The 21,608-nt window shown below is 43.1% G+C and overlaps 1 protein-coding gene across 1 annotated transcript in view; it reads right to left on the reverse strand.

The window, feature by feature from the left end:
* Window positions 1–21,608, reverse strand: part of LOC8028897 (protein bicaudal D) — a 38,010-nt gene that overhangs the window by 13,358 nt on the left and 3,044 nt on the right. The window contains exons 2-7 of the mRNA XM_029988310.3: window positions 16,651–16,791; window positions 11,403–11,627; window positions 9,191–9,440; window positions 1,954–2,061; window positions 866–966; window positions 54–230 (exon numbers count right to left, since the gene is read on the reverse strand). Coding sequence (XP_029844170.1) covers window positions 54–230; window positions 866–966; window positions 1,954–2,061; window positions 9,191–9,440; window positions 11,403–11,627; window positions 16,651–16,791 — 1,002 coding nt within the window. The remainder of the gene's footprint in view (window positions 1–53; window positions 231–865; window positions 967–1,953; window positions 2,062–9,190; window positions 9,441–11,402; window positions 11,628–16,650; window positions 16,792–21,608) is intronic.

Here is a 21,608-nt window from a genome sequence, read left to right on the forward strand (position 1 = left end):
TGCCTTCCCCCCTGGTTCAATTCCCTCGCCGACGGCGAAGAAACTTTGCTCACATTCTCGTTGCACTCCGCACCGACGTCGTCCCCGTGGAGCGCGATGAGGGCCCGGATCGGGCCGAGCAGGCGAGCCACGGCCAGGCGCTGGTCGCTGCCGGGTTCGGCACGGAACTTCTCCAACTCCAGCTGGGCATCTTCCAGGCAGCCCGAAAGGTGGCCCTTCTCGGACTCCAGCTACGAGTTAAATGCGTACAATCTGCGTAAGGCCGTGCTCAAGTCGTAGGATCGCACCAAGAAACGAAACAATGCTTGCTCGCCAAGGAGTTGCAGTAAGCTACTAATGCTGGTGCCTGTCTCGGAAGGCGCCAAAACAGCAAAAATAACAGGTTTGTTCGGTCGTCGAAAAACGCAGAGCTAGATCGGATCGGATTCAGGGAAGCGATTGAGTAGTGCAGCAAGAGTGCAACTTCCAGCAAAAATCAAAATGTGAGTTTCTCAGTTTGGCAAACCATTCTTGCTGGTTCAGGCAAATCATAATTATTATTATTATTAAACAAGATTTTATTGAAAGGGTCTTCTCTAATCAACTGTCCAATCGCATAATCCAACAATAGACCTACCAAGGCCAACTTATTAGTTGACTTTACTGCCATTACAACAAATCAGATGTTTTCCCCTTGGTGTTGATGCTTTTTAACAAATCACTGTCATATTTCTTCTAACAAACATTCTCTCTCTCTCTCCCTTTCTATGTGGTGTAACAATTGAAATGCAAAAACAAACATAAAGGGTCAAAAAACTGCAACAGAGCACTACGAAAATTTGTGACAGGTTCTGCTTTGAAATGCACACTTTTCTTTGTCTCTTACCTGCTCCACCTGTTTCTCCAGCTTCCTGATTTCGGTGAGGTTGAGCTCGCTTAGTAGGTCGCCCACCGTGGAGGGTCTGCAGGTAGTCGATCCTTCCACCTCTGTAATCGGCGAACAGAAACAATCAATAACAAAATAGACAATGTCCACAACTCGCTGCACTACTGTACTAGTGCCAACTGAATCATACACCAGTTGCAGAAATTGCAAAGGCCACATGCAGAGTTTGTAATGATACAAAATAGACAATGTCTTAACGGCTTACTGCACTACTATCAACCGAATCGTACACCAGTCGCAAAATACCCCAAAGGCCACACACAAAGTTCACAATGAACGATGGGAACATACTGTAAGCTCCGGAGAAGGTAGCGCAGTTGCGTGCCTGCCCTCACCCGCTCGCCTGCATCGCTTCTGTCGTCTCTTACAACCGGTTGTATACAGCCAGTTCCGAGTTCCTTTCTGCGCCGCAGAGGGTGCTGGCCGTCTTGCAACAGATCTAGTCGATATTCCTCCACGAAGTACAGCACGCAAAATACCTCTGCTCTCGGCCTCAAGCGTCGAATCAAGGCTGGTTAGCATAACCACTTGTAAACGCTCACGACGGCAAAACACGCCCGTCTGTCAGCTACCCTTGGAACACTTTCGATGTGCATATATCTTATGTATCATTCTTTTACAGTGTGCTTGAAATAATTTTCGCAGTGTTACAAGTGCCCATTTCTCATAGACATTGCATGGATTTGATCTTGCAAATACAGTAAAACCTCGTTATAACAAAATGGGATATAACAAACTAATGGATATAACAAAGCAATCATAATTCCCTTGCTTGCTAATAGTGGGAAGAAATGGACAATGGCTATAACAAACTAATGGTTATAACAAAATAATTACGACCGCTCCTTCAACTTTGTTATAACGAGGTTTTACTGTACTGCAAAACCTTCAGAGTGTTTTCCCGTTGTAAGCAGTTACAAGCAGTTCAAACACAGTCGACCCTAATCAAATGCAAATGTTTGAACCAGCCTTGAAGCTTATAACATTCCTTCAGCATCCCCTTGGAGTTTTGGAAGCGCAGGACTAACTTTCTGCCATGGGCTGGTTGATGAAGTCAGCCTCAATCTGCTTCAGGACAGGGGCCCCCGACTCTCCGTCCTCGTCTTCACCGCGGTTGCTTTCGTCCTGGTTTGAATCTGCCGAGAAACAAACAGCACAAAGAACAGACCATTTTCGATATAGACACAGTCCACTTTGTAGTAAAGTCATAAGAGACTACAGTACATGTTACAACAATAAGTTACTACGAGCGCCAATAAAAAAAGGTGACATCCAACTTGCATATCAAGTCGAAGCACTGTATGAACCTGAACAACTATAACTGAGGCTACAGAGAAACATTTGAATGCCTATAGTGCAAAACTGACACTGCATAATTTCAAAACCTCTAATTAAAAAAAAAAAAAAAGAATTATGGGGAAAATTACTAGAACTAGCAAAGAACAAACCCCATTTAAATATTCCGACTTATTGAGGACTGAGTACAAACCAACTGGCCCAATCAGGAGTGGAGAAAACTCGTCCCAGTAATAGTGAATGAGAGGAACTCTGCTGTCGTAAAAGACATCTGGGGAAAAACCACGAAGGTTTGCAGGAAGTTTATCACATGCTACGGCATTTTCAAGCCCCAGCACTATAGAGAAACTACCCATGTTAACAGAAAGCTATCGTGCATGATCAGTAATGTAGAAAACCAAAGAGTTCGGAACGGTTATTGTCTCTAAAGATTGTTGAATATATAAAAGATAACTAAGAGTACTGTCAATATTCGCACAAAGCTTCCCATATATAAACCCTACTAATCTATGAAGCTCTGCTGTCTTTTACATGAACATTTTAGTAAACAGCCTTGTACTACATACCTAAGCAAAATTACCACTAAACAAACTTTAATAATCACTGAACTTTTGTTAGTGCTAGTTAGAACTTTATAGGTATATAAATAAATAAAATAGAACATCCTGCCATAACAGAGGTCTATGCAGAAAACTAGGGGATTTTTTTACAAAATAACTGTTAAAAATAGTCCACTAAAACACGGCTCAGTTTTGCACAGGATTTGTCACATGCTAAGCTCAAACTTGCCAACGTTGAACTATGTCATTAAAGGGTGTTCTTAGTAACGGGGGATTTTAATATAAATTCAGGCAATTCTGCCTAGATACTAACTCAGGTCCAAAGTTTATGCACAATAGATAGCGAAAGATGTTAAGGTAACATTGACCAACCCCATTTTATCTTTTGCATGGCACTCCCTATGCAAACATGCCTCCCTATCAGCCTTGACATCAAGCCTGTGCCTTGCAAAGATTAGAAATGAAACACACTTTTGATGTGAGTGGGATTCAAAGGGCACCGCTATCAGATAAGAATGGTGTGCATCCTTGGGTAGAACCGAGATAACAACTCCTCATCATCCCGACATTCAAACGGCAGCGAGACGCCAACCGGTGAGTGCTACTTCCTTGATCTCTTGACTTTCACTGTTCAGAACTCTGAAACGCTCGAAGCAACCTATAATCACTAAACCTAGGACTGGCTAAAATTAATTCATGCAATTGTGCAATTAGAGTCTATGATGGGATAACCATGCCAATCTGAAGTGTTAGATACCTTGTGTTTGAGAAAATCTCAGCTAGTTCCCTTCATTTTATTGAGTCATTTATATGAAGCTACAACGGGTATGAACATACATGCATGTTTCCTAAATGAACGAAGTGTTCATTTAGGAAAGTGAGGGGATTCACTGACATGAATACTGATTCATTATTTTGCAAGGAACAAAATTAACAAGTGGGATTTGGGGGTAGAAAATTTCATTAAAAGATGAAATTGGGACTCTCAGCAGTGGCCCAACTTATTTGGGAACTGAATTTTGCTAAGGACAATGGGAAGGTAGGGGATGGACATTCTGAAATTGCTATGCATCGGGGAAAATAATTTGAAAAAAATTGTGCTTTCCACGTGCACATAGTAAGTAGGCCCAAGTAAGTTTCATGAAGTTGCAGTTTTCCCAAATTAAAAAAAAAAACTATGCCAAGCTTCAGGGTGATCCGGCTTCATAAGATCATTTAGCAAGTCACAAGGTCTGGTTGTGTCACTCCAGGCCACGATTCTATGCATGCATAATTAAATGTTATATGCACCCTTTATGAAGTTATGTGCACACATCAAATCCAAGCGAAAAGTAATATATGAATATTATGTATTTTGCTACCTACAGGAACTTGTTAATATATCCACTTCAAATTATTTATATTTCACAAAGCTTGTAAAGAGTTCAAAATTATCACTGGCAAAGAGTTTGAAAAACATCAATGGCCTCCACATAAAACCCATCTTCAACCTTAAAGAAAAAAGAAACTTTGGATAAACTTTGCTTAGAGCGAAGGCCCACGTCCAAGGCTTACACTGTGGCTGATAACTTTCTGAGCTCGTCCAAAGATAAGAATCAGGTAAAACTTACGAACGAGTGTTTGCGGGTGAAAGATATCCGAGCTAACATTAGACAGGGGTAGTGTGGAAGAGGCGTCCGTCAGCCCTACAGCCCCTTGATGTTTCTTTTTGCAGAAACAAGGTGTTTGCAAGTACCATTCAGTCTTAAAAATAACTAAAAATTAAAAGAATGAACTTATAAATAATTTCAAAAGCAGAGTGCAAAGGAAATTTTCACGAAAGTGTCTTTATGTGGTGCATTTATCATATTCAAACTTTGTAACTGTAGCTTTCCACCACATGAAACAAACACTTGAAAGCTATGAGCACCCAAAAGCAGATCTGGCAGTTCTGAGCACGTGTGGTACCATCTGCAAGTAGACTGCTCATTACCATTTCACTCACTGTGCACAGAAATTAATTTTTATTTTCCTGCATTTTTTTCCAGAAACCTATTTGCAGCGAGAAGTGTGGGTATCGCCACCTGGTTGAATTTTTTCACAGCCCAGAGTGAGGATACTTCAACTTCCTCTGCTGGTGCAAGCAAGTGCAATGCCAAGCTTCTATGCACTATGAAAATTAAAACATAACTGCATGGGTAGCACGTGCACTACATATAGTGAGGAAAACAGAAGCGCCCTAGCAAGCCTCTCACCGCGAATACTTACGTAATTTTCGTATGAAAAATGCACCACCCAGGCAACCAAGCAAAACTCTTCACTGCACTCTGCTGAATGGCTTATTTATATCCTTTTATTTACGACTGAATGGTGCTCTGGAACATCCTGTAGAAAAGTGCGCGATGCACGACAGAGGGGGTGTTACAGCACTGAACAGAGCAATCAAGATGCTGACCAGAGCAATCGCGACATGAACCTCATTCATTCCCGCAACAATAAATGAGGCAGCTCGTAAGAAGATCAAAGTGAGAGGTTCACCGAGGGGTTTTCGTTCAGCTAGTCGAATTTCAGTCAAGTATCTCTAGGTCTGCTGGTGTTCTTGAGTCTACGCCTTCTTCGTTACTTTCGTTGACACAAAGCGACACCTCTGTACGTGGTCAAGGGGAGAGTTGGCTTTTGCTCCAAGTTTCATCAGTTTCACAAGTTAGTTACATTTGCACATGTTTCGCTCTACTGGAGGCTGCAGGCTCTTTATATTGTGACAGAAACTGGTGCATGGCAACGAAAAAGAATGAAACTGATGGCATACCTATTAGGTGCATCTAAAAAGTTTTATACAGATACAAGTTCATTGCAACTCTCAACTCTTTGTTTGAACAAACATCCGTTTGCATTATAGCAAGAAGTACAAGCCACACATTAGTGAAGTAATAGTTTCACCCCTGCTGCATGAAACTGAGAACAATTTACACCTAACGAAACTTAATGGCCGACATACTACCTTGGTTTTCTGCGCGGAAGAAAATCCTCTTAGCGCTCCCCTCTCCTAAGCTGCTAGAGAAGTCAAACAGGCGCAAAGTAAAAAGTGGAGAGGATACAGGAAAGGAGGAGGCAGGCAAAAGCGGAAAGTGCAAAAGGACGTCTGCTTTTAAAATGACTATTGGTTTTGAAGATGGCCCTTGTAATAGTCCCTTGTATTTACTACTTACATAACTAAAACAAGAATTTTGAACTCCCACATTAGTACGCTTTTTCTTCTTCGGCTTCCCAGCCATAAGACGCTTCTCACTAATTTGGCATTTCTCAGGCACCTTTTACAGTGAAAAAGAATTTGACGAAATATGGCTTAACAACAATTTTTTGTCAATTTCAGATACTAAAGGTTAACTTTCTCCTTCAGTATGCTTAGGAATGTTCGATTGTAAGTGGATATAATGCAAGTACAGAAGTCGTCCCCTAGTTGAGGAGTATAGTGTGCAAGCTAATAACGCTTAGAGAAGGCCTAAAAGCAAGTGCAGTCAACACTGAAAACAAGGTATGCACATAAGTGGTAGAACAAGGTTAAAACCTGTAGCGTATGCCTAGCCTAGAAAAAAGCTAGCTATGTGGCAGTCCCAGGCCGTCCCTTTGCCTCTGCCGTTTCCATTACAGGACGAAAGACATCCCCTGAAGAGACTGAATGGAAGTTCCTGCATCAACTGACAACAATCCATTTCTCTTCAAAATAAAAACGTCTAAATGTTTGTTTTTCAGTATCACAACTGGTTCTCAAAAAGAACTGTTCTCTGCTTCACTGTTTTGTTTGGCGTTGGACAACAGTTACCAATAGCATTGCAGTGACAGAGTGCAGTGTTAAAGGGGCCATGAAACTGTCGAATCCGAACGTTGCACGGTTTACACAAGCATGCTGACACAAATGTGACAAGTATACTCGTGTGGAGCGTCAACAAACCAGAAGCTTTTGCATTGCGGTGTAATTTCAAAGATAAAAGCAGCCAACTTTTTGCAATTTCTACTTTGCAAAGTTTGATGACACAGTCGTGGGAATCACCATGTTGATATACGCACAGAGATCACCCTGGGGTGATGAGAGGCAAACGCGGCTCGTCGATCAGACACCGGCCTCTTGCGTGCACTCAATCAGTGTTCAGCCCTTTGGCAGACTTTCAAGGTGGGGCTTGTGCTCAATCACAACGGTGACCAGGATACCCAAACTCTACCGACGTTTGGAGCACAGCGCGTGCCCCGATATGTTGCAGATCCCACCGTGTGGTGACAACTAACTCTGGCAGTGTGTAATCGGCACCATATCACGAGACCACTCATTCTGGCAGCGGGCTCGGGGAGTGAACATCACTCGTGTTTCTCCAATTTGTTTCTGCAGCTGCTGGTGAGTCCGAGAGGAAAACTAAAGGAAGTTTCGCAAGTTACAAACATCGAGAGTTAATTTCAGACAAAGACGTCATGCCGTTAAATAAATTTTAAGCAGCTGCGTGTTACCCCCCGTAGTATCGTCTCAGCAACACTTCTAGTAAATAAATATATTAAGCACCAGAAAAACACTTTAATGTCCCTAATGTTAAAATATATTGATACCGTTCTTGTAAGTGTATGGCAGCATTTAAGTCAATGACTAGTTTAGAGTTGCAGAGAGTGTCGTTCAGTTGACCCTCACAACCTTCGAGGGCACATCAGTATCTCGGGAACTTGAATGACCACACGCACACACTCACTGCCTTTAAAAACTGTGAGTCTGTGCTTATGTTTCAGTCTGTCAACAACTACAGAAAGCTACTGTTGCATTCCCAAAAGTGATAGAGATTGTCCGCACAAGTTTTGTGAGACGCAATATCTGAACCTGCTTTCTCCCCCACCAGACACCGAACCAAGGTCAGCAAACTACAGCAGCACTACAAAAAGGACAGAAACAAGTAGACAACAAACTCACCGTTTATTACGTTGCAATAAAGGCAAATGGGTCCCTGATCGTATCTTACTTGTAATACGAAGAACAAAATCAAAACAGCATCTTCGGCTTGTCCCCCAAAAAGTGTGCGCACTACACAACGACTGCGAAAGTGTTTCATCTAAAACAAGTTTGGTGTCGCAGTCATCTTACTTTAATTTATATAAAAATGGAAATCATCTACCATATAAGAACTTCACAAAAAGAATAACAGGAAGAGCTCGAACAAAGAAGTCGAGCAACAATGGCACAGCCATCACTGGTTTGGCCCACTCTCCAGTCATTCACTGAAATCTCGAGCCTATCAGAAGAAGCCATCCAACAAAACGTACAAACAATTCCTCACAAAAATAAAAACACAACATTAAACGAAAACGAGCGGCTAAAACTATTCATCAAATCGAATCACGCCGCCAAAAGAAAACACAACAGTGAAGTGCAAGTTGGCAACAATTAAAAAAATATCACAGTATTCACAGGTAAAAAAAAAAAAAATGTTCAAGGTGCAAACACGGCGTCCACAAGAATACAGGTAACCCTGGTGGCCAGTTTGCGACCCCTGCAATGCCACGAATGCTGTTTCCTTCCCAGGGAATGCAGACTAGCCCCGAGGGGGGTCAGGTAAGCCCCTACCACACTACCCTCCGCACTCCCATCCCCCAGTCCTCCAAAGTGGGGAAGGGTGTCCCCAAGGCCAGTAAACGAGAGAGAGCTACAGCTGGAGCGAGAGGAATCCAGCCCATTAGCTTCAAAATGCCAAGTTTGTTCGTTCTTGCCGTTGTTCGGAGCCGCAACGTTTCTTCCGTCTGTTCCTACAGGCTTCCGAGACCCCAGCACCGTGCATCCAGCCAAAGAACCAATCTTACCGAGGGTCTGATCTTGAATCGCTCGATTTGCAATCTTTGCTTCGGCTTCTGTTGTTCCTGAACTTTGCAATCCTACGGGGTATGTGTGATGATGAACATGTGCTTGTTTGGAAGTATGACCGCCAATGACGCCGTGCGTAGCCGCAAGGCAAGAAGATCCGACCCCCACGCACCCGTGTTCAAACTCCTCGCAACGTACACGACCTGCGGGCCTCATATCCTTGGTGCACCTCACATTTCCGCAGCTTGCAAAGCGATCAAAAGCCACGCAGCAGCAGGCAGCTTTGCACAGCCTGCCGCGGAGGCAGCAATGCGTGGAAAAACACGGCGCGGAATTGTTGCTGATTCGACAATTTAGACAATAACCCCAACCTGCCGAAGCAATATCGCAACTGGCCTCACAAGCGCTTGGACAATGGAAGTCCCGACCGAAATCGCTCGGGGGTACCGACGCGGCTACTATGCATGCCCCATCCGCGATACCTGGAACGGCGCGAATTCGTACTCTCCGCCTGGCTCTGCTTCGTAGACGAACATGAATCGCGTGATGGACTTCCGCAATTGATCCGAGATGAAAGAATGGGACGAAGGGGCTTACTTCCGAGGCGGAAACCGGCGAAGGAGAGTCCGTCGAGGTGGAACACGGGCGACTCCGCGGTGAGCCGCTGGTCCAACTCGCGGCGGAGCGCATACTTCTGTTCGCGCTCCGACTGGAGCGCCTCCAGCGCTTCCTCGAGCTGCTGCTCTCCGATGCGCCTCAGCGACCCCAGCTCTTCCAGCTGGGCATTCAGCGACTCCACTTCCTCTTTCAGGTGCCGGACCTCGTGCTTCGCTCCCTCAAACTCCACCTGTGCCGAGGAACGACAATGTGTTTTGTTATCCGGATGACAGAAGACACGGGTGAAAACCCGCGTCCTCATTGTCCTAACATAGTTGGTCCCTTTTTCGTTTTCACATTTTAGACATGCTCGGTGTTTGCCGCTGCTTAGTTGGTTGGTGGAACCACACTGGCGGCATCGTAGTGCCGGCTGCCGACTCTCGTGGCAACACCGTATCACTTTATCCAGCGTTGTACCAACAGCTGATCAACGTAAAAACTGCAGTAGTTGCCTCGTGACGACATTCCACATGCCTGTTGGCCTGCACTGCTAGCAAACTTCATCAGTGCCATCACAAACGTGCTCAGAAAGAAACAAACAAATAGCCTCTTTATTTAACCTTATTTAGATTTGCTATATGCCTTTGGAAGGGCTTTGTTGCCAATTGTCTCACGTTGGGAGTTTACTCGGTTACTTAAGGAAAGTATTATAAGGGACAACTGAAGTTATTATTACTTCATTTTCCCATACCATAACCTGTGCCTAATAGCTGGAAACCAACTAAGTAGTCAAATCAACAATATTAGGAAAATTCTCACTTTCTCAATTTGAGTGTCAAGCACTCGTGGCAAAAAACAAATGAAGCGTGACGGAAAATTACGCTCAGCACCAATTTAGAAACCTTGGTAGGGCATCTGCGATGTTGTTCAAAGGCTTCTCAAATTGGTCTTGCTCAAAAGCTCGGCCAAAATAAGCTTCAGCCATCTCACGCTTATAGTATGTACCAGTATCTTCCGGTCTAAGTCCGCACCCCATTAGAGACTCAGCTTTGAACGGGCATCACGCGGCAAAAATGTAGCCATGCTCTGGAGCGTCTTCGGACTGCCCAGCCAGGTGCTCTACTGTTCCTCCTTTGTCATGAATGTTGATGCGGCCTATATCTAGCGCAGTTGAGGCCAGTACCGTACAAGTTACACCATTGTACAAGACGCAATGACGAAAATTTGAGAAAATAAAGTCGGACTTATATGCCAGAACGTATGGACCGCGTCTCGTCTCCGACTAGATAATGTTTTAGCATTCCATTATCGATGCGAGTTTGCTTTGCCAGCCTGTTCGACATTCAGGACCGCAAACTTTGAAGGAACATTTAAGAAATTCAGCAGTTTGAGTAGAGCTTGAAAAGTAAATAAAAAACGTTCAGCCTTTCCACTCTCGTGAAGAAGGAAGACCAGCGGACCTGCACTCGATACACTGTGTGCTTCTTCGTCGTTGTATGTTTTTCGCGCTGTTTCCTACGATGAATTCCCACCAATGCGCCCAACTATCCATTCTTCTATTATAGCTGGAAAGGTTACTGCCATCTAGAAACGGCGGCGGAAACCATACTGGTTGTGTGCTTGCTGCCGTCGCTTATAGATGTAGCTGTCCAGGTAGGCTTGTGTCGACATACATGGACACAATCCTGGGGAACCTAGCCCTTAACAGCTCCGCTGTAAAAAAGAGGGCTATTATAGTTTCCAGTCTATAGTCCGCAAGGGCAAATTTGGGATCAAAAATAAAAGTTTTTGCTTAGATAGTGCACACGCCGTGCATAGTCCGCACTTAATGCTTAGTTGGCATGAAAAACTTCCCATGCACGGCACACCTTGACAAATGTCTGCCTTCTTAGCTCAAAGAAGCTTGCATTATACATAAATTATCATTAACATACCCTTTCATTCACAAAATCCGTCACGTCTCGTCATAATGAACAATCTTAAAAAACAATATTCCTGCATAGTCCGCACGCATGGATAGTCCGCACAACCTAAATTTCAGCTATTAAGCATGTATAGTCTGCGGACAATAGCCCGGAAAATATGGTACTAGTTCATACCTTTCTTTTTCGCTCATGGTCATGCATCATGCAAGAGCAGAAAAAAACCTTGAAGTGGTTTAGTCTAAATACACGTTCCAAGTTTTCCAACACAGGAGACATTATTTGCTCACCTGAGACGAGCGCAACGAGGACACCTGCTTCTGCAGCGAGATGTTCTCTTCCTCGAGCTCGTTGTTGTCCGTGAGGAGCCTCTGCTCCCTGAGCTTCATGTCCTTGAGCTCAGAGCGCAGGTTCTTGCGTTCCCAGTCCGACACATCCCCGTGCTTCGAGATCTCAAAGTTCTCGTTCTGAAGACGTTCCCTCTCCGCCAGCACCCGACTGAGCTCCTGACGAACCTGGAATGAGAAGCAAACAACGGGAAGTCCCCGTTACGTTACGATTAAGTAGACTGGCTTACCTCTATGTGGAGTCAAAATAATTCCACAAAACTGAAACTTAAAGGGCAACGCCGGTCAATATTTTTTAAATTTGGGATTAGGACTATTTTCAGCTAAAGGAATGTCCCTAAATTACGAGATATAATTTTATTTTATTTTCTAACGATTTTGTGTAGCTTTATAAATATCACGGCTCAAAGTTTGATTTCCGGCGTCTACGGAAAAACCGGAACCGTCTGCTAGAGGGATGGCAACACTGATCATCAGCTGTATGACCACGATGTGATGTCACCGTGGTGCTGCAGTACGCGGTACAACCAATTAACTGCACCTCAACTGCGACGTGTTGTCACGGGGGTGCTACGCCGGTGTTCTTCGACTAAAAGCTAACCTGCTTGTCGCTCGCTAAAGTGCAGCTGGTCGCACCTTTAAAATCGGTCGCAGCAGAGTATGTGGCCTCAATCTGACGCAATATTTCGGCTGTGATCATTATTCGTGCCCTCCCAAAAGCGATTCAGTCATTTACTTTTGTTTCATTTTCGACTGGAGTTGCTCTTTAAAGGAACAGCGAACCTCCCCCCTCCCCTCCAAACGTTTTCTTTAAAGGCCGCCGTACAGTTCGCGCTTTCCACTTTTTCTGCGTTTCCTCCTCTCCTGCCCTCCTTTCCTTCCTTCACCGCCTTCCCCCCCGGGGGGGACAACACGGAGAATGGATTAGGAGATGCCTCCGTTAATCCGGCCTAACCCGCCGAAGAGGGGGCCTGCTGCTTGACCAAAAATTATTTCGCTGCCCGAAAAAAAAAAAAAAAACTCCGCAGGCAGCGATTGGTTGCGCTAAGCTGGTATGCATTGGACTAACATTTTTCGAAGCGCGGCAGGTTTAGTGTAGGTCCTATCATATGGTCCTGCAAGACTTCCCTGTCCGCCACAAGCTAGCCAATAATTCAAGAACATAACGACGGCAGCGTATTCAAACAGTGTAAAATAAAATGTAGATAATATTTATAAGAACACCGTCGTCTTCACTGCTTGGCTTTCAAATTTTTTGCGTTGCGAATAATCGTAATCAAAATATTTTTGTGATTGAAGACCCCTCGTTGTGCATCGACCCCAAGATTACGCTTACGTGAAACATGATTCTGCGTGGGAGCAGCTCAAGTCACCGTAAACTTTTTTTTTTTTTTTTTTCATCTTGGATTTTGCTTCTTAATTTAGCTGAGGTACCACTGGCAGAACACGAATCGCATACTTGGAAGGTATATACTGTCTGAAAACTCATATAGCTGGTTGAGTGAATGCAATACTATCGCATTCGTTGAAGCTTGATTTGTTGATTCCAACTTCAACAAATCACACGCACCCATTCTCCCTATTCCTGTTTACCCAGTCATAGTCGTTCCCTCACGATTCAATACAAGTACAAGTAACTGCAGTTTATGCATTGTTGACGTTGCACAGCCGTGATCGCACGGTTTTTAGAAGCGCTATAGAACGAGCACAAGCGTCGAATTCCAGTACACTGATTGATTTCTCTCTCACCGCCGTGACGCCACACGAGAAAAGCGATTTCGTTCTGTCTGTGAAATTAGGAACACAGAAATCAAGCTGTAATCCCGGTGATAAATCAAAGCGAAATGGATCTGTGCAGCCAATACCCAACCGTTTGCGAGGTGACTAGGCGAAAGCGTATATTACCTCCGTGCCTTTGCCCTCTGCACACCGCCAGAGAGAGTCATACAAACTCCTTGTAGTTATTGTCAACACGATTGCGTTTGCAAGCCGGTAGTTTGACTCGGCTGGGATTCGTCCCTTTCGTAGCTTTCTATGAAACCAGAAAGGTAGATACTTTTCTACATTGGGTGGGTTTGCCCGGGGCCTCCAGTTATTTACGGCCAAAACCACACTGGAGGCGCTTCAGCAATGTTCACTCTGGTCGACACACGTGCACTCTAAAAACGAGAGTCGTCTGCCTTCCCAAAGGATACTTGAAGAGCCAATCATAGAAACCGACGGATAACGAGGCCGAAATTATGCTTGTACCTCAAAACAATTATAACACAAATTTGGCCTCGTCATTCCCAAACTGGTTGCCGGACAAAATTCTCTATGCGTATTGCAAGCCAGGATTGGTAATAGTAACATAAGATACGTACGGCAGAATTCCCTGCCATAAATAAAATTATTTGGCTGACGCCAAAGTAGCGCGAAATAGGTGCAAAGAGTTTTGCAAAAGAGAGCGTAAACCGAAAAAAGGGGAAAAAAAAAAAAGACGAAAAGGAGAAATAAAAAAAAAACAAATCTCTGGTGACGTGGCCAAAAAAAATTCTGTTTATGTGCTTTTTATTGTCACGTGACCGAACAAAAAAAAATAAACGAAATAAAAAAAAGAACACGAGAAAAAAACCATCCCCTGCCCGGTTTCGAAGCTAGGCCCTCTTGATCGTGAAACTAGCGCGCTATTCGTTGCGCCTAGTTACGCCAACATAACTTTGTTTTTTCTTTCTTTATTGCAAGTTGCGCCAACATAACTCCGCCTGTAATGCTCACGCATTCTCACATCATAGGAGAAAGCTTAGGTGCCTTCGTAGTTTTTCATGTATTTGTTATTTTTATTTGTGGCAAGAGTTCACGTTTCAGAATGCTTTCAGAGTTTTGGAGCAAAACGAGTTTTCTTCATCCGAGTCACCTTCTAGAGCCAGTAGACCGCACTGGGTCCTCCGGCTAATCAAGCAGCTATTTTCAAATTCTCTGACGTGCCCGTCCTCGCAACCGAGGTCGCCGTTTGACAAGCTCATCTTCCACCTGGTAGCCGGAACCCCCAGCAAAGCGCACATGAAGGCTCCCTACCCACGGCAGCTTTGTTCCGTCCCCACTCCCTCTCGAGAGGATGGCCTCGCCGCGAGGCTAATCCCATTCCACCCAACGCTGGCCCTTTCCCTCCCCGTCTCCAGCTTCGGGAGAGAAGGTTCTTCCCTGCAGAACGTCCCGTTTGTACAGCGGCCTTTAAGTGCCTGGACGGGACAGGTATGGCGCAAGATGGACCTCTCTTTGCTGCAACATTTAGACTGCGAGACTCAAGTGAGCGATTCTGAGATAACCCTCCATTTCCGGATCACTGTCTTGAAATAGGATAATATTTTGAAATTGCTCCTTACTCAAATGTGTCTCAAAACATAAATACTGTCCAAACATTTTTTTTTTTTTTTTTAAGAGGGGGGGGCATAGTTCATTTTGTAAAAAGTGTATTCTGAGAATTTGTGCGCCTTCAATGCCAACTCACAAAGCTGCATATTAGTGCCTTTGACCACAACACAAGGTACAACCACCAGCGACCAAAACATCCTTTCTTTGTATACCTTGTGCATACAAAGAATGGATGCCCCGGTTGCTTCGCAGGTTGCCACCTCGAGGCACGCATGTGAAACGTGGCAACCAATCTAAGGAGCAGCTCTTTGGAATGGTTGCCACGCTTCATATGAAGCATGGATGTCTTGGAGATTTGTGTTCATGAAGGCCCGTTCATACAGGAGCGTTCGCTTATGTCTTCTTACGTTACCAGTCACCCAAACGTCCCTGCCTCGAATGTCGTGTGCAAGGCTAATCCTTGAACTGAATGCCATGCTTGATAAGAAGCACAGATGTCTCGGTGACTCTCGAGGCAAGCAGACGCAAGCTTCGGTAACATAACGTAACGTGAGCAGACGGTGCTGTGCGAATCGGTCTTAACTCGACATGTGTCCTCGCAACATATTCAAATGACACTTTAACTGATATTTGGAAATGAATATACAATACTCCAAGAGGAGGTTAAAAGCCTCCCGACAAGGCATCGAGCAGACCTAGACTTTCATGGAAACACTACCCACGAGCGCCCATCAAACGAGAAAAATATTCGAGACTCGAGATCATACCTCTTCATTTATAAACATGTAGAATTTAATAAACAACATTTTTATAACCACTGAAGCACCCAAAACATGACGATCTAAAGCATTGGACATATAGTAGTAGCTGCTGAGGGCGAACCAATCCTTAAAACCTTATTGGAGCTATCCTACATATCATCATGCAATGATCACATACATAAAGTAGAAATTCCACAGTGCCACACTGATAGCTACTACAGATCATTCATACCTCATACGTCTGCTGACTGGAATCACCTTTCCAGATCCATCGCCACAATTGTTAATCCTGTTGATATAAAAAATGCTGTATCCGTAGTACTAGAACTTGATTCATGATTTGAGTGTTTTATTAACTTGTATGTTACAATCCCACTCCTTCTGCAATGCCTTCGGGCCCTGAGGGTATCGATAAATGAAATGAAAATGAAAAATCTCCAATGTCACATTCCTCTGCAGTGATCCCCCAATTTCGGCACGACACAGATTGTTGCTCTAGGCTAATCTACGACTCTGCGGCTAAAAATTAGCTGGGTAGTATTTGACCACTTGATCCTTGCTATTTGAGCAAAATATAACTGAGCTTTCTAGGGTGTCAGAGGCATTTTGAGGACAATTAAGAGTGCTTGCACCTCGAGCCAATGACTTGAGGAATAACCTTTGTTCCAACCAGGCTTTTGAAGTATGCATAAAAAAAAAAGCAAGATGTTTACAACTTCCTGTAATGCCGAAGTAAGTGCAGCTCTTGAGGAGGAGGACGGAAGGGAGGAGGAGGAGGAGAAGGGAAGAGGGGAGGAGGAGATGAGGAGTACAGGAGGAGGAGGAGGAGGGAAGATGCCAGCTACCCGTTGTGCAGGCAAGTGATATCACCGTTCATAAATCCTCCCCCTCCTCCCTCCTCCTCCCCGCGCATTGCATCATAGAACAATTCCCATAATGCACCGCGCGGTTCCGCTAACGCCGATGGCGACGCAACTCAAGCCGGAAACGGGCACCTAAGAGCTGCGCTCTCAACAGCTCTAGTTAATGCTTGCACAATTAGTGCTTCTCTATGTAAGGGCACAGAGTGCACATACCTGCTTCAGCTCTTTTTCGAGCTCTTGAAGAGAAGAGGTGAGCGACGCCTCTTTGGTTGCAGTCTCCTGGAGAAGGCTTTCCTCCTGCTCGATGCCAGTGGTCGTGGTGACCTTCTGGCTCGTCTGCACCTTGGCCAAGGCCTGCCAAAAGAAAGTGCCCAGAGATCTCGACTCAACATGGTGTGAACTGCATCCCACACTTCCGGTTGCCAGAATGTGCCGAAAAGTGCAAATACACTTCCGCTGTTAAGCATTAAATAAAGAATTACGTGCAAAAAAAAAATCTCAATGTTTTGTTGTTTTTTAGGGAGAAAAATTAGCTGTTCTTATTATTTCTTTTACACCAGTTTCCTACTCATTTGAAACTATTACGATCAAATATTTTTATGCTAATTTTGATAATAATATGCAAAGAAGATAAGCACAATAGACATTTTATAAGAAATTCAATTATTATAGTAAACAATTACATTAGGAAAGTGATTTCTTATATCAAAGCACTGAATGGGCCACCTTCCTTTTGAGAAATACTGCACTTTCCAACCAACTACTTCCACAATGCAGAATTGAGGGGGAAGATATTAACTCTAATGTTAACACACACAAAAAAAAAACTATAGCAAACCACAAAAAAAAAGAGCATAAAGCAATGAAATAAGCAACTGTTAGTTCTAAATTTCTAATGTATTTTTTATTGTTTACTCTTATTGTTGTTGGTGTACTTATTGTTTAAAAAGATTGTTATACATTTTTTTAAACCACTTTGTAGCATTGAGTAATTATGCAACCTAACGAAATAATTTAATTTACAGCTGGGAGTAATTGCAAGTTTGACCAATCACTTTTTGCTGTGGGCAAGAGGTCAAACAAAATGCTAGAAATGCTCATCTTATGAGGAAGATTTCGGACAAAACAGCTTGCAAAGCTAGGACCTTGTGCCTGGAATCTTGTTCATGTTATCCTTCACAGTTGGTTGCCTTTCATTTTTTATACTTAGTACTACAGTGTTCATGGGACTTGGCTGTTTGCTATACTTTTTGGTACTGTAAAAATCGGTGTCCCAAGCTGTTCTCCTCATCACTTGTAATATTCCATTACACACTCTCAACTTTTTGGTTAGTTTAATAGCGACAACACATTCCCTATATTGGTTCATATTTTAAAATGCATTGCTAGTCTGTTGCTTAATCTTGCAGCACCACAAGTTCACAGCGTTCGGCACCGTTACAAAATACAGGGTGTCTTTTTTAAGCTAAAGCAGTCTCCCTAAATTACAAGGAATAACAGCAGCTGGTTGCATCTTTAAAATCGGTTTTAGTGCAGTATTTGGCTTCACATTAACATAATATCTCGGCTGTGATAATATTTCGTGACACAGCCCTACCAGTTATTTATTTTGGTCTTGTTTTCGACCGGTGTTTCCTTTTAACAGAATTGTTTAAAAAAAGTTGTGACAGCTACGCCTTTGTGGTTTGTGCAGGTGAGTTATATGGGCAAGGGGTCATAGTATACGGGGCTAATTGTAACTATCAGTCGGCTAATTAAGCCAAATTTGTTAATTGACTGTTTTAGTTAGTGAAAATCAACATATGGTTCCAATTAAAAACTTGTTGAGCGTCATCGAAAACCACTAAATCAATTTTAGAAAGACTTTTAATGCGTGAAAAGCGCAGTAGTGAGCTGGAGTTATCACTTGTGCAGCAGGAGCGAGGCTACTGGTGCGATAATGCGCCGGTGCAAGTTTTCCCTCTCTTATTATGGCTCCAGCCTTGTACCAGCAGCATGATCGGTACCTTTAGCACACCACTACGCTTCCCACATGCTCAAAGTATTTCTAAAAATTACAGATTTAGTGATTTTTGATGACGCTCAACAAATTTCTAATTGGAACCTAATGTCTATTTTCACTAATTAAAGATATAATTAACCACTTTTACTTAATTAGCCGACTGATCGTTACGATTATCTCCCTATGCTATGTCCCCGTGGCCTTATAATTCACCTGCACAAACCACATAAGTGTAGCTTTCACAGCTTTTTTTAAACAAATCAGTTAAGCCTAAAAAGAAAAAAAGAAAAAACACCCTGTATATGCCGATTCATACTGCGAAGTTTAAAGACAAATAAATGCTGCAAGCCAAGATCCCCAATTATGTTACACAATGACTATTCTAATGTGGTTCAATGCGATTGGAGAAAAAAACTACAGAACATATCCCGACATCATAGTCTATTCGAACCAGATAATTGAAATGCCTTACAGTGAATAGAAGCAATGTTCACACCTGATCAACATCTCAAGGAACCTTCGACACAGTAACACTGTTCTCCCCCCCCCCCAAAAAAAAAGCAATGACCCCAGTCACTCGATACGGCATTGCATCAATGTTAAGTCTAAAGGACTGCCATCAACTATTCCCTAGCAGCTAAGAGATGAGCTTCATTGGCACAACAATTTAATGCCCTGTTCCCATTTTCAAATTACTTTGAATGCCTACCTCACATACTGCACAGTCTCAATATCATTGGATACCTCTTGCCATTTGACAAGAGCATTAGGAGCACCAATGTTGTCAATAATGTTTCAATTCCTCATCATTTTGACATTGAGCTTTCCTTTAACACACACGGGGGTAGAGATGCTTCACTGCTCTGCTGTTCATAAAGTCCCATCTCAGGGACAGCTGTAGGGAATAGCTGACACTTTATAAGCAACTCCCTGAAAAGCTCACTCTACTCAAACCAGAAGGTAAGGTGCTGAGATTAAATAACACTGATCAGCCTTGAGCAATGCTGGCGAGTGGTAAAAAGAATACCAGGCCATCACATCAAGCCAAGTCGTGTTCAGGTGGTATATCTGCCAAGAGATATTTTTTAAACTTCCTAATTACATAGGTAGCTCTTAAACGAGCAAACCGATTTTCTTGAATGTTGTTTCATTTGAATGAGAGCGAGAAAGACAAATTTTCTTCCATGAAAAAAACCATCTGGATAATTCAGTAGTTGTCTCAGTAAATATTTGCTACTCATTAAGGAAAAAAAATTCAGAGCATGATATTACAATCTTGAAACAAAAACTTACAAGTTTTTCATTTATAATAAAATAAAGTTAAAAGAAATTGGGTCAGTATTTTGGAATTATGAAACTACCTGAAAACTTTCCCATGAAGAGTGCATTAAGTTGTAGCAGCTGATATGCGCGCTCAATTTAAGAGCAACCAACTCGGGACAAATACTCTTCTTAAGCTTCAATGCAGTCTTGCAGCTCAAAGATCAGCAACTTTTGTCATTCTAATGAAAGTAAAATTATAAACTTTCATCAGGCACCGTCCCATTCATACGTCAATGGCAGATGAAAATGCCTTTGCCGTTCAGTTTTTTCCTGATTCGTTTCAGTTTCGACGGTGACAAAAAGTGTAGCAGTTTCTTCAAAGCGCTGACCTAAATACACTCCTTGATAAAAAAAAAAATTCACGACATCAAGAGGTTTGTGGGTCGAGCGTCCACCGATTGATTGATTGATTGGACTCAAGTCTGAAACAAACACTGAAGCAGAGCTTTTATCCAATTTGTGCGTTGCATTGTGCCAACGTCTGGAATGCACAGGCTTTGTGTTATCCACTTTGGTGCCAGTCTTCAATCCCTTTCTTCATCAACCACCAAAAGACAGCTATTAGCATGCTACAGATCTCACACACTCAGATGATTACTGACTCACCTAAAGGTTGATAGTCATCGAAGTGACCAGAATGAATTTCGATAAGCATCCATTACTGTCGAAAATTGTTTTCCACAGACCTCGGTGTTTACCCAACACATCACCTGTGCACTGGGTTCTTTTAGTTATTCCCCTGGATCAAGCACGGGGCAGGGTGCCCACAGCAAATGTTCGATGTTGTACCCAACACCAAACATTCACAGGTACAACTGTTGTCACTACCAACAGTGTTGGGAAGAACTTCCGGTACATTGTACTTAAGGTATTACTTTTCCAGGTTTTCCCAGACAATATCAAGTGACATTCTCTGATCACTGTAGAGGCAGTTAAATATACAAGACCATTGCAACACAAGGTATTGAGCACTGAGCACTGTGAGGATCATGTTGCACGGGCTTAATCCAACTTGCATATTCCGAAATATCTGGGTTTGTCCAATCTGAATTAGACAAGCTTTCTTGCCGCTGACATCGTCAGTGAAGAGGCCGCTTCCGGAAATCCGATGAAAACACGATGCTCAACCACACATGTCAATAACCATATGGCAGCATGGCCGCCAGATTCACACTTTCGGATACTTTTGGCTTAAGGCTTGGATTGGGGTCTGCGGCTTTTTCGTTTGTTACTAAATCTAGTAGCTCTAACTGGATCCAGTCTAGTGTTGTGCCCTCAACCCGATCCAATCATATCCAAGGCTTGGACTGGATTTGTCGGCTGTTCCCTTTGCATCATGTAGCACACGCTACATCGGGTGAGCAGAGCTCGTGCTCCGCTCTAAGCTGAATTTATTGATAATTTTTCTGCCCCCAAGTCCTCAAGTCTTTGCTCAGGGCTTTTGGAGCACACACACACACATCATTATTATTCATACCACCATGAATATTATATGTAAAGATTTGTGTGTTGGCCCATCCAACTAAAAAATGTGCATGCTTCGCCTTCACACTTCTGTGCAAAGGCAGGTTTGACTTCCTCAAACACAAATTAGTTGTTTTGTTGCACATAGAAGCACTAGGCATGACAACATGCTGATTGACGAAAAACAGTATGGACTGCTGTGAATGGTCTTGTTGGCTATGAAATAAAATGTAAACCAAATAGTATATCCCACTAAAATATGATTAAATAATCTTGAGCACACAAATTGATGTTTCAGTCAGGTTCTAAGGGTTGTAATAAAACAAAAATTCTTAATTCAGACTATAAAAAAAAAGCAGTTGTTGGTAAATTATGAAAATTA

Source organism: Ixodes scapularis, unplaced genomic scaffold (genome assembly GCF_016920785.2).
Source record: "Ixodes scapularis isolate PalLabHiFi unplaced genomic scaffold, ASM1692078v2 PGA_scaffold8__174_contigs__length_109621045, whole genome shotgun sequence".
In the NCBI taxonomy this organism is placed as follows: Eukaryota; Metazoa; Arthropoda; class Arachnida; order Ixodida; family Ixodidae; genus Ixodes; species Ixodes scapularis.